Genomic DNA, 13,550 nt, shown 5'->3' on the forward strand with positions numbered 1-13,550 from the left:
TGCCTTCCTGCCTGGGAAGCTCAGAGCACATTCCACTGGACAGGAAGGAGCAAGGGCAAAGGAACGTCCATGAATGCAGTCATTTATGACTCCGAAATGAGCACATACAGTTCTTTTACATGTTTTATTGGTAATTATGAAATGCCCAATGGATGTTTTGATGGAAAATTGTTTAGTGGGCACCAGAAAGAATTCCACAAAGCAGGCATCTCCCACTTGAAAGGTACACACCCTGGCTTCTTTAAGTGCCTGTAATGGGATAAAGTTTCCAAAATCAGAGATCTGATGCTTCTTCTGAAATTCTAATGAATGGGACTTTATCCAAATACAGCTTCAGAAGGGGGATGTGTTGACTGAATTCTGGGACGGAGGCATGTGTCCAGCTTTGCAGGGACCAGGACACCATCATCACCCCAAAACTTCGTGACTTGCTGTCTCACAGCAAGATGCTTTTCAGCTTACAGAGGGCCAAATTATTTCAGCATCTGGAAGCACTAGCCACTAGTGAAAAGTAACCAAAACAATCACACAAAATACTTCTTTGTGTTATTCTGACTTTCCAAATCATTGTTGTCATACTCCATGGGAGGGAAAAATATGGTCCAAGGCCTGAAAATAGAGCATTGCGTTTATAGTGGAAACTTTGGCCCACATAGGTGACTTGCTCTCAAAACACTCAGTGAACTGCCTGGGCTGGAAAACTGCCGTTGTGTGGTTAACTCATTTAAATTAAAATCCCCAATCAGTGTCGATACTAGAGGTAGGCCTTACTTACCCTGGGTCTTTTCTTACCTTGGGATCTCTGGTTAGGCTCAGACTGCATCCTATCGTGACCAAAAGCCTGAGATCGTTGTTGCCAACCTTTTAAGTGTATCTCCGTGGAAGACAGCGCCATGGGCTCATGGACTTCATCCCTGAAATGATACATCTCAGGAACCCATCTTCCCTCCTGAGTCTGATTTCTTACCAGCCAGGGTAAAAAAGGAAAAATTCACTTTACTCTTACTTGGAGAGCAGCCAATCTGAAAACATGTGATTAAAACACGTGGCCTGCAGACACATGCAGAAACACATCATAAGCTACTCTAGCAGGGCTGTTGAGAAGCATCTACATACGAAAGCAGTATCTGTCTGTTGTCAATGGTTGTCTTCCTGTTGTTGATACCTAGTACCCCATACCACCCAGTATCGGGATAAAGGAAGTCACATGAAGTTATCAGATTGTCCCCCAAAAAGGATCAGAGAAATTACTTGGTGCCAGTCATTTTCACATCTTCAGATGATTTACATCCAAAAAGAACTGACTTTGAATTCCGATTTCTCCTCCTTTAGTCTTTTTGCATTCCACTTCCCTCTTCCCCGTTCCTTTTGCATCCCATTTTCCCCTACCCCCATTTTCTGCCCTTTAAAAGAATAAACCTGAGGCTGATTCTGGTCGCAACTTCTCCATCAGAGAAGCTATGCCCACCCGATCCTCGCTTTTCTATACTTGTGTGTCTTTGTGTGTTTGTTATTGCGTCTATTTCTAATCCACAGCCTTCCCCACTCAGGGAAACGTGTTCATGCCGAGCTGTTCCCAGCCTCGCACTTGCTGGATTAGAAATTACATGCACCCAGCCTGAGTCTAAGCCACCGGGTCTGGGACTCAAACCATAGTCAACTACATGGGAGTCCAGCAACATAGCCATTACTCTAACTGCTGGTCCCCAGTCAAAGATATTATCATATACATTATCATCAACAGATAATTAAAGTTAAAAATCCATTATTCGGGGCCAGCAAGGTCAGGGCGCTGGACTCGCACATGGCTGGCCACAGTTCAAGTCCTGGACCTGGCACCTTGCTTTCTCACTTTCTCTATCTTTCTGACTCTGTCTAGTGAGCACACATGCCCTATAGCAAATTTTAAAATAATAGTAATAGGGGCTGGCAGGTGGCGTGCTGGTTAAAAGCACTGGATTCCCACTTGACCGACTGCAGTTCAAGACCCAGACCTGGTGGCTTACTTTCTTACTTTCCCCGTCTCTGTCTCTTTGTCTCTGGTCAAATTAAAAAAAACAATAACAAATGGAATTAAATAAATAATTATTTTTAAATTAATAATAATAAATTAAATGAATGATTCTTTAAAAAATGCATTATTCATAACTCACAAAAGAAATCAAGATCATTTCATTCATTTAATCCTCACCATAGCCCTATGAAGTTGGTACTATTTTTTCCCACTTTTTAGATCATTCATAGAGAGGTTAAGTAACTTGCCAACAAAGATAGTAAGTAACAGAACCAGGGTTCAAGCTTCAGACCCCGGGCTCTACTACATCTTGACTTGTTGCAAAGTTCCTAAGAGATCTGTCACTCATGGCACGCTGACTTGAGATAGTTAAGATTTTATCAGTGAATCTCCCTTCTATTTCAGAGTAGATTGCACTGTTGCTTGTGGAAATTAAGATACAGTGAGGACATAGCTAATCCTCATTTCTGAATGTTTTAGGGTTGCCAGCGTATTGTAGAGGATTGGCAGAAAATCCTCATGGTGCGGTCCCTTGTGGTCAACCCTCATGAGGACATGAGAACCTGGCTCAAGTATGCAAGCTTGTGTGGCAAGAGCGGCAGGCTGGTGAGTAACCCCACCAGGCTGGGGCGGGTAGAGTGTCTCTTCCACTCGTGCTCTGACTGTAGCCTAACCTCTCTTGTCTTTAAGGCTCTTGCGCACAAAACCTTAGTGTTGCTCCTGGGAGTTGATCCATCTCGGCAACTTGATCATCCCCTGCCAACAGTTCACCCTCAGGTGACTTATGCCTACATGAAAAACATGTGGAAGAGTGCTCGCAAGGTCTGTATCCAAGTCCATTCGATAGTAGACAACCTTCTCCAGAATGTTCACCTAATCTACTTTTTACTGCCTCCTTAAAGTCCAGACCACCAACCCACAGTATCAGGGAGTTTCTATCTATTAGGCAGCTATTTGGCCTGATTTCACAAAGAGAATCAATTTAGGAGATGCACATGCATCACTGGTCAAAACGCTGAGTGTGATCACAGTTATATTTACTGGTATCCAAAAAGTGCTAGGGCACGGGCCAGCCAATGGTATGGTGGTTAAGACAGCCAACTGAGTAGTTCGAGTTCCAGACCTGGCAGCTTGCAAATACACCGGGATTGCATGTATGCGTGCCCGAAATGCTGAGAGGAGAATGAGAGAGAAGAGATTGTGGCATGACCATCCCTCCTGGGTGGGGTGCTTTCTCACTGTTCCCCTTTCGCTCTCTTTATCTTTCTCCAGCGAGTACATATACCCTATAGTAGAAAAACAAAGAAAGAAAGAAAAAGTGCTAGGACATAGAAATATCTCTTCTGAGTTCTTAAGATAGAGGTTTGTGATGATGAACTTCTCCCAGAACCATGGCCCAGTTTGTCTGTAACCTCACAGAGAAGACCCTGGTGCTGGTGAACACTGCTGTGACTTACTCAAAGCCTCGTTTGGCCACATTTTGGCACTGCGCCAAGATTGAACTAGTTCCTCCAAGCCCTGCTCAGATCTCTACAGCTATTCAGAGCCTGAAAAAAATAGTCAGTAGTACTCACACTAGTTAAGGAAACTCTGCTAAATGGTTTGGTGGCCACTGAGGTGTGGATGTGGTTTTACGTTGGCGAGATCGTAGGCACACGTGGCATCGTTGGCTATAATGTTTGAAGACCCGTCTTTTAACATCTGATTATATATTTGATTTATCATTTGAATATGCTTGGACCAAGTGTGATCAGAATGCTATCTAAATAAAATAAGACGTGTCAAAAAAAGAAAAAAAGAGACAGAAGATAGACTTGAGGCCCACAGGTAGCTTGGTGGTGAAGGTGATGGATTCTGACATGGCCGACCAGTTTGAGTCCTGGACCCAGCAGCTTGAAAAAAATCACGCTGGGGGCAGGCATGTGTGTATGCCCATAATCCCAAGAGGAGAATAAGGGATTGTAGTGTGGCCATCAACCCTGGGGGGTGATTTCTCACTCCCCCCCGAACCCCGACTTCTCTAGCAAGCACACATACCCTATGACAAAAACCTTAGAAAGAGAGAGAGGGAGAAGATAGATTGTTCGGAACAAAAATAGCATATTTGTGAAAACAGATTAGAATGGTGTAAGACTGGGGGCCAGCAGATGGCATAATGTTTACATCACTAGACTCTTACATGGCTGACTACAGTTCGAGTCCCAGACCCAGTGGCTTGAAACTCACACTGGGCATGTATGCCCAATATCCCAAGAAGAGAATGGAGGAGAAGAGATTGCAGTGTGGTCATCCCTGGTCAGGGGATGATTTCTCAGTTTCCCTCTCACTCTCTCTGTCTCTCTCTCTCCAGCGACCATACATGCCTTATGGCAAAAACCTCTTAAAAAAAAAAAAGGAAGATGTTGTAAGACCAATTTGGTTTTTTCAGATTTCTGTTCTCCTTTCTATCATCAATTTGGATTCAAGAGTACCAACACACAGCAATGCTGAAACCAGGAGGGAAAGTTATCTTGAAACAAGTGTAGGTCATTCTTACTTCATTTACAGACAAGCCCTTGGGACATAAGTGTAGCGTATGATTTTGGGTTCTTTTGTTTGTTTGTTTTAATTTGACCAGAGAGGGACAGAGCAGGAGAGAGAGATTGGGAAAGTGACAAAGCAAGCTGCCAGGTCCGGGACTCAAACTACAGTCAGCCATGTGGGAGTCCAGCGCCCTTAACGACCATGCCATCTGCTGGCCCCTTTGATTTTTTTTTTTTTTTAACACTATCTTGTGCTGGTGGTGATTAAGAAAAAGTAGGCTCTGGAGGCAAACTCAGCATTGCTTTAGCTCTCCCATCATTCTCCTCACCAAAAAGAGGAGGGAGTTTGGCTGCCTTCTCTTCTCTCCCTGCTGTGTCCCCTCAATGGTGTCAGATGAGAAAGGAGTGAAGACCAGCCAGTGGAGCCATGGCTGAGGAAAGACCCGGTGTCACAGAAGTCGTGTCTCTGCTGAAGGCATATTTAGAAGATCCCTGGGCTGGGTCTAGAAGCCAACTTATTTTGTAGTTGGTTGGCTCATTCTGCTATGACTATCACCCAGAGTGGGATCAACCATCCTGCACCCAGGCACTTGGTCTTTGACTAGGTTTACTTAAATATGAGGGACCCAAGTTTCCTCATCCAAATGTGCAAGTTTGGGATATTGTTTGTTTTTGTTGTTCTGTTTTTCAGTGTCTGTGAGCCTCCCAGACCAGAGCATTTCTAATTCAAAGCCTGATCTCCTCCAGGCAAATGAGAAAAACAGGAGGTGCTGGATCTGAGTACAGTCTGGTTTTCTTCCTATGCAGTCTCCAAGTCTTTGACTGTCTTGCCCAAGGCAGGCAGAAGGAACCTTTTGGGTAATATCTCAGCCAGGGAGTGGCTTATTTCATCATATAACTACAGTCCAACTTATCCACAGAGGATGGCATTCTTTTATCCTAGTTTCTGGTGGGATTAAAATTTAGAGACCTGTTTCAAGTTGGGCGCTTGGGCTTTGGTCCCAAAGCTCGGTGTTACACTTTCATAGTTTGGAAGCTACCCAAAGAAAACTGACTACTTAATAATTGTGCTGCTGAGGGACCAGCAGTTAGCGTAATGGCTATGTCGCTGGACTCCCACGTAGTCAACCGCAGTTCGAGTCCCGGACCCGGTGGCTTAAACTCACGCCGGGCGCGTGTGCGTGCATGCCCAAGATCCCGAGAGGAGAATGGAGGAGAAGGGATTGCGGCGTGGCCATCCCCCCTGGGGGATGATTTCTCGCTTTCTTTCTCTCTGTCTCTCTCTCTCTGGCGAGCGCATGTGCCCTATAGCAAAAAAAAAAAAAAAGAAAGAAAGAAAAAACTCTCCCAAAAAAAAAGAAGAAAAAAAATAGTAATAATTGTGCTGCTGAACAAGCCATTTTCCAGGGCTTACTTTCCTCCACCATGTGTAAGGACAGTACTCTCTCCTTGCCCAAGGCAAATGGCAGTATTTGGATGGAAAGCAGACTGTTCTACAGGAAGGGATCCAGCAGTAAATATGTGTTAAATATCTTCCCCAATGAGACACTTCATAGAATCTATAGACAGGCTGGTCTTGCCATGAAAGTTCACTGAACCAAGAACATCATTCTTGGGACCAGATGTAATGGTTATGTAATGCTTATGTCTCTGGACTCCCACATAGTCAATCACAGGTCAAGTCCTGGACCCTGTCGGTGAGTTAACACTCACATTGGGGGACCGACAGTTAGTTGGCATGATGGTTAAGGGCACTGGACTCCCACATGGCCCGCAGTTCGAGTCCCGGACCTGGCATGGCACTTGCTTTCTCACTTTCCCCCTCTCTCTTGTTTCTCTCACTCTGTCCCTCTGGTCAAATATAAATAAATAAATAAATAAGTAAGAATAAACAAAGTTAGGTAAAATAATTCTTTTTTAAAAAAAAACGGGCATGCATGCCCAAGATCCCGAGAAGAGAATGAAGGAGAAAGGATCGTGGCGTTACCATTCCCCCTGGGGGGTGATTTCTCACTTTCTGTCTCTGCATCTCTGGTGAGCAAACGTGTCCTACAGCAAAAAAAAAAAAAAAGGCATCATTCTTGCCCACAAACTACTAGGTGAGAATAAGAGTATCATCCACAGCCTTGGCTCTGAGGCCCTGAGAGAAGCACTTTTCTCCAGGTGATCAGTCCTTTAATTATAAGAAGAAAAATCACTTTTTCCCTATTTTGTTTCCTCAGGATGGAGAAAAGGAGCTTTTGTTTAGTGTTTTGTTTTTTTATTTTGTTTATTTGTTTGTTTCCTATAGGGTATGTGCACTCACCAGAAAGAGAAAGGTGGAGAGAGGGAAGGAGAACATAAAAAATCACCCCCTAGGGGAGGGACCAGCAGTTAGTGTAATGGCTATGTCACTAGACTCCCATGTAGTCGACCACAGTTTGAGTCCTGGACCCAGAGGCTTAAACTCACGCCGAGCGTGTGTGCGTGCGTGCCCAAGATCCCGAGAAGAGAATGGAGGAGAAGGGATTGCAGCGTGGCCATCCCCCCTGGGGGGTGATTTCTTGCTTTCTTTCTCTCTGCCTCTCTGGCCAGCACACGCACCCTGTATTGAAAACCTCTCCAAAAAAGAAAGAAAGAAAGAAATCACCCCCTAGGGGAGATGGCTGTGCCACAGCCCTTCTCTATTTCCCTCTTGGAATTTTTGGCATGCATACATATGTGCCCAGTGTGTTTTTGAAGCCACTGGTCTTAGATTCAAACGTGAAGTTCATCTTGTGGGATCCAGCCACCACACCACTGGCTGGCCCAAGAAGTTTTACATAGAATGTGCTCAATTCCTTGCAAGTTGCCTCATGCTATAGAATTGAAAGATGCTGGATCTTTCATGCTGGATAAACTTAGTACTGGGCTTCAAATCCAAACTAATACCCAACTTCCCCAATTTTGGCAGTTTTTCTTCAGCCCTTTGTTAAGTTCATTAAAAAGAGTTTAAACTCTGGGGGCCAGCGGGTGGCAGAATGGTTAAGGCACTGAACTCCCACATGGCTGACCACAGTTGGACCCAGACCCAGCAGCTTGAAATTCAAGCTGGTAGCATGTATGTGCATGCCCAAAATCCCAAGAGGGGAATGGAGAAGGGATTGCGGCGTGGCCATCTCCCGTGGGGGGGTGATTTCTCATTTTCTCTTTGTCTCTGTCTCTCCAATGAACACACACACCCTGTAGTAAAAAGTCTAAGAAAAAGAGAAGAGTTTAAACTCTAGATTGCCAGTAGCTTATAAGGAATACCTGGCATCAAAGTTCCTAGGTTAGTTTCTTTCTGTTTTATGTACACACAGACGACACCGAATTATCAGTTACCTTTTTAGTGATTAATCTTTTTCTGCTGCCTCTCCATTCTTATTTATTTATTTATTTATTTTGATTTTTTTTTTTCCCATAAGTGAGAGTCAGAGAGACAGGCACCAATAGGGGCTTGACACTGCAGGCTACCCCCAGCCACAGCCAACCCCAGATCATATTCACACATGTGTCCAGCATACTAAGGAGGTCTCTGGGCATGAACCTGGACCCTTCCCTCTGTGTCAGCCTCACAGAGCCTTGCGTTACCACTGCGCAGCCCCACTTCTTCGTTTAAATCAGATACAAGTCTGGTTAATATCATTCTCTTTAAAGAAAAACTGAAGGAACATTTGTCACTTCCCAGGCATGGGACGCTAATGTTCCTTTTTCAAAGCGGCTGGTGAGTAATGGAACTCTGTGAAGGCCACTGAGGGAGACAATTGTGCAGCTCCAGCCCCAGACCTGGCACCTTGAAAAACACACTGGACAAGTGTGTGTATGTGTGCACGTGCCTGTGCGTGCTCGCACCCAAAATCCTGAGAGGAGAATGGAGGAGAGGCATTATAGCTCGGCTATCCTCCCCTGGGGCGTGCTTTCTCACTTTTTCTCTCTCTGCAACTACACATGCCCCATAGCAATACTGAAAACATTTTTTAAATAAAAATAAGGATACTGGTACGTCTGGGCATAACGGATTTGCCCAGTACTCTGAGATCCGTGACTCTATTGCTCTTCCCTGGTTCAGCTCCAACAGAGATGGCCTCTCTCCTGCTGTGTAAAATCCCATAGTATAATTAGATCTGACTTCTTGCAGGCGCTCTGAAGATTTGCTTCCCAGCCACCCTGTCCAACTAGACAGCTGCCTAGTTAGGGTTTTCACCCTATCCCACTGGATGTGCGAGGTGCTTCGCCCCATTATGGTGTTCTTATCTGATGCTGAGGTTCTGTTTGATGAGGTTCTGTTTGATTCTCAAATCTAGAGTTTTTGCTATGCTGAAGTGTCCACATGCCATAGTGTTGTAAACAAATACCAAACTGTTACTGGTTTGAAACAATTCTTTAGTAAGCCTAATTTCCCCAGGTAGTGTATTGATAGTGAAGTAAGCAGTTGTTTCAGATTACCTCTTATGAATTGTTATTTGGTAGCCAAGCATGTAACATTTCCAAGGCTTATTAAACTGGTAATTACAGTTGGCAAAGGAGAGCTAAGACTTGAGTTGAATAAGACATGAATCTTCTGAAAAAGCCTAGCCCTGGGGACCAACAGGTGGTGTGGTGGTTAAGGCATGGACACTCCCACATGGCCGACCACAGTTCGAGTCCCAGACCTAGTGGCTTGCTTTCTTACTTTCTCTCTCTCTCTCTTTCTCTCTCTCTCTGGTCAAATTAAAAAATAAATGATTGAATAAATAAAATTAAATATTTAAAAAAAGAAGAAGAAGAAAAGCCCAGCCACCTCCCAGCATCACGCCCTGGTCTTCTGTCCTCTGTCCTCACCCTGTGTTCTAGGGTGTCCTCTTTGGAGGGAGGTTGACTCGTGTGCCTATCAGATGAACCATAATTCCTTTCCTGGGAGGTTGGGCCACATGCCAAGTGGCTGTCTGTGCCTTTGCCCTGCTCCAGATTGATGCCTTCCAGCACATGCAGCACTTCGTCCAGACTATGCAGCAGCAGGCCCAGCATGCCATTGCTACCGAGGACCAGCAGCACAAGCAGGAGCTACACAAGCTCATGGCCCGGTGAGCTGCACCTCTCCCCTTGCCTGGAGGAGCAGGCCATGTTCCCGCCCTGCTGAATCAGCAGCTTCTGCAGCAAGGGCAGAATGTCTGAGACTCCCTGGGTGCCTAACTGCTGATATTTCTCTCATCATTTCCAGTAGAAATCTCAGGCAGCCATCAAATCATACTGCTTTAAAACCTCTGCCACTTGTTATCCCAGGGTTCAGCACCAAGAGCACCCCTGTGTTGTTCTCTTTCTGATGTCTGGCTTGAGAGTTAAACTCTGTTTTCAAATAACAGATATAGCTGCTTTAATATATGACTTTAGATAAGTTATTTAAAGTGTCTGAACCTCAGTTTTTCCATCATATAAAAGGGATAGTAAGAGTTCCTACTTCCTAGGGGAGAGTAAGATGGTTGGAGGGTTAATGGAAAGAGTACAATGTCAAGATTTAGAGCAGTAGGCTAGTAGGTGGTGTGAAGGCTAAGGCACTTGATACCTTATGGCTGACCTGATGATTCAAATTGCAGCCCTGGTGGCTTGAAAAACACACTGGACATATGGGACCAGCCAGCGTCATGGGTTAGGTGGCTACATCCCACTTGGCCAAGTGCATGGTTCAAGTCCCAGACCTGATGACTTGGAAAACACCAGGCTTGGGACCAGCAGATGGTATAATGGCAGTGTCGCTGAACTTCCATGTAGTCGACCGTGGTTCAAGTCCAAGACCCAGTGGCTTAAACTTACATTGGGTGTGTGTGCGTGCGTGCCCAAGGTCCTGAGAGGAGAATGGAGAAGGGATTGCGGCATGGCCATCCACCCTGGGGGGGTGATTTCTCCCTTTCTGTCTCTCTGTCTTTCTCTGTCTTTCTGGCGAGCGCCTGCACCCTGTAGCAGAAACCTCTCCAAAAAGCGAAGAAAAGACTGGGCTTATGTGCGTGCATGCCCAAAATCCCAACAGAATAGACGAAAAGGGATTGTGGCGTGGCTGTCCCCCCACTGGGGATGCTTTATCCCTTTCCCTCTCTCTCTCTCTCTGTCTCTGGCGAGCACAGGTGCACTCTGGCACATAACAGTTTTTTAATAGGGAGACTCTAATGCTCTCCCAACACAACTGGTTGTTCTCTTTAAGGAATTCCTTTGAGGAGAGACCCATATGGAGCGTTTTGTTTTCTGTTTTCAGGTGTTTTCTGAAACTGGGGGAGTGGCAGTTGAACCTACAGGGCATCAACGAGAGCACAATCCCCAAAGTGCTGCAGTACTACAGCGCCGCCACGGAGCACGACCGCAGCTGGTACAAGGTGACTGCGCGGGGCGTGGGCTCCCAGCCTGTACAACCCAGCACCACAGCTATGCCCATGTTCTGTGTCCTCATGGTTACCACCGCGGCTCTGATGCTGTGGACTTGTTCCTTGAGGGCTTGCAGCCTGCCTGTCAGAAGCCCATGGAGCCTGTGCTTCCCCTACAAGTTCAACTGATGACCCTAGAGGTTCTTGCTGTCATAGACCCTTAGCTGCTTGTTTTCCTAGGACCATCTGGACACACAGTTCATCTCTGGCACCTTCCCTTCCCTTTGGTCGTCTGCTTCTCCCCAGCTTCCTTTTGGTTTCCATCCCTGCCCACTCCTCAGTTAAAAGCTTAACTTTGTGTTTTTATTGGAAATATCTGAGTAACATCCTGTTACATTACAGGAAACTCTTCAAAAAGATAAACAGAATTAGAAAATGTATAAAAGCTGTCGGGACCAGCAGTTAGCGTAATGGCTATGTCGCTGGATTCCCACGTAGTCGACCGCGGTTTGCGTCCCGGACCCGGTGGCTTAAAACTCATGCCGGGCGCGTGTGCGTGCATGCCCAGGATCCCAAGAGGAGAATGGAGGAGAAGGGATTGCGGCGTGGCCATCCCCCCTGGAGGGTGATTTCTCACTTTCTGTCTCTCTGTCTCTGTCTGGCGACTGCATGCACCCTTTAGCAAAAACCTCTAAAAAAAAAGAAACAAAAGAAAAAAGAAAATGTATAAAAGTTGTGATTGATTGGGAGGGGTGACTCTTGGAAGTATACATCTGTGGTAAAACACGTATTCTCTCTCTTTTCAATCTTTTCTGAGGGGCCTCTGGCTGCTTGGTATAGCAGATGTTATTGATTTCTGTCCAGTATCTCTCTTTTTTTTTAATATTCATTTATTTATATTTATTCATTCATTTATTTTAATTTGACCAGAGAGAGATACAGAGAGAGAGGGAAAGTGAGAAAGCAAGCCACCAGGTCCAGGACTTGAACCATGGTCAACCATGTGGGAACGTCCAGTGCCTTAACCACCATGCTACCTGCTGTCCCCTCCAGTATCTCTTTAAGTTGCTAGTACTTTATGAATTAATCCCTTCAGGATCAAAACTTGCATCTGAGGACCACAGAAGCATTTATAATAAAAATCTTGTCCTCATTTAAGCATTCTTCATTCTGATCTGACAAATACCCATTTTGCGACAGGAGCAATAAACCCTCTCTAGAACAGCTGCATGCCCAAAGCTGTAAAAATAAACCCAGTAAACACCTGATTAGCTGGGACCTTTTTTTTTTTTTTTTTTTTTTATTTTTTCACTATAGGGCGCGTGCGCTCACCAGACAGACAGAGACAGAAAGCGAGAAATCACCCCCGAGGGGGAATGGTCACGCCGCAATCCCTTCTCCTCCATTCTCCTCACGCGCCCGGCATGAGTTTTAAGCCACCGGGTCCAGGATGCGAACCGCGGTTGACTACATGGGAGTTCAGCAACATAGCCATTTCGCTAACTGCTGGTTCCCATTAGCTGGGACCATTTTAATCAGTAACTCTGTCTCCTAACCAGAGTTACCTGTCTTCATTCAGCTTTTAGGAAAGAAGCAAATTCAAGAAAAAAGTTGGTTCTTGGAACTCTAATTTTAGTTTTTAGAAGCATTTTGTAGTGTGGAGCCCTTTGGGTCTGTGATGTCTCCCACTGTCAGTGATGTAGCTGTTTGTGCATGCCAGGGTTGTTTGTCTTGTCCTCCTTTCCCCCAGGTCAGGGACAGGCACATAGCATAGAGACACAAGAATAAATGAAGGATGGGAAAAGTGAACCCGGGTCATGACAGAATTCTTACTCATCTAGTACAAGTCAATTATGATCAATCTGCTCTGCTTAGATGGGAAAATAGACACATTTACATCAAAGGTTTTTATTAGCAAGGGGGATGAAGAAATTTCTTGATTATCCTATTAGTAGATTATTTAATATCCTATATCACAGCAGAGTTAACACACCCCAAGTCGAACTGTGCCTCATGCTCTCTAAACCAACCTATAGGATACTAGAATCATTGCAGCTGTAAACTTCAGAGAGGTGAATAGTCCTCCTTTATCCAAGTAAGCACCCAAGACTTCTTCCATCAAGCAGCCATTGAGCTCTGTTAGGTCTGGGCCGTGGATTAAGGCCAGATGGATAAGATTTACTGTCTGTCTATCCCAGTGCTGCCAGTGTCTTCCCTCACCCATTGTCATGTGACCTGTTAAGAATTTCACCATCTCAGGACCAGCAGTTGGCGTAATGGCTATGTTGCTGGACACTCATGTAGTTGACTGCGGTTTGAGTCCCGGACCCGGTGGCTTACACTCACGCAAGGCTCGTGTGCGTGCGTGCCCAAGATCCTGAGAGGAGAGTGGAGGAGAAGGGACTGCAGCATGTCTATCCCCCCGGGGGAGTGATTTTTTGCTTGCTGTCTCTCTCTGTCTTTCTGGCGAGCGCATGTGCCCTATAGCAAAAATCACTCCAAAAAAGAAAAAAGAAAAAAAGAATTTCACTATCTTTCCCCTAAAATATTTTGACAGCTGGCTGCCTGCCCCCAGACTTTGCTCTCTCAAGTAATCTGTTCTGTAAATTTAGAAATCCAGGAAAGCTCTGTTTTCCTCCAGAGTGAAATGAGACCTCCTTGGCCTCACATGCTTGCTCCTCC

The 13,550-nt window shown here is 45.4% G+C and overlaps 1 protein-coding gene and 1 pseudogene across 1 annotated transcript in view; both read left to right on the forward strand.

The window, feature by feature from the left end:
* Positions 1-13,550, forward strand: part of MTOR (mechanistic target of rapamycin kinase) — a 163,881-nt gene that overhangs the window by 118,841 nt on the left and 31,490 nt on the right. Inside the window, exons 35-38 of the mRNA XM_006145332.3 lie at positions 2,495-2,620; positions 2,705-2,836; positions 9,484-9,599; positions 10,763-10,880. Coding sequence (XP_006145394.1) covers positions 2,495-2,620; positions 2,705-2,836; positions 9,484-9,599; positions 10,763-10,880 — 492 coding nt within the window. The remainder of the gene's footprint in view (positions 1-2,494; positions 2,621-2,704; positions 2,837-9,483; positions 9,600-10,762; positions 10,881-13,550) is intronic.
* LOC102484418 (ATP synthase subunit g, mitochondrial pseudogene) lies at positions 3,332-3,918 on the forward strand (annotated as a pseudogene).

Source organism: Tupaia chinensis, unplaced genomic scaffold (assembly GCF_000334495.1).
Source record: "Tupaia chinensis unplaced genomic scaffold, TupChi_1.0 Scaffold000146_1, whole genome shotgun sequence".
Taxonomy (NCBI): Eukaryota; Metazoa; Chordata; class Mammalia; order Scandentia; family Tupaiidae; genus Tupaia; species Tupaia belangeri.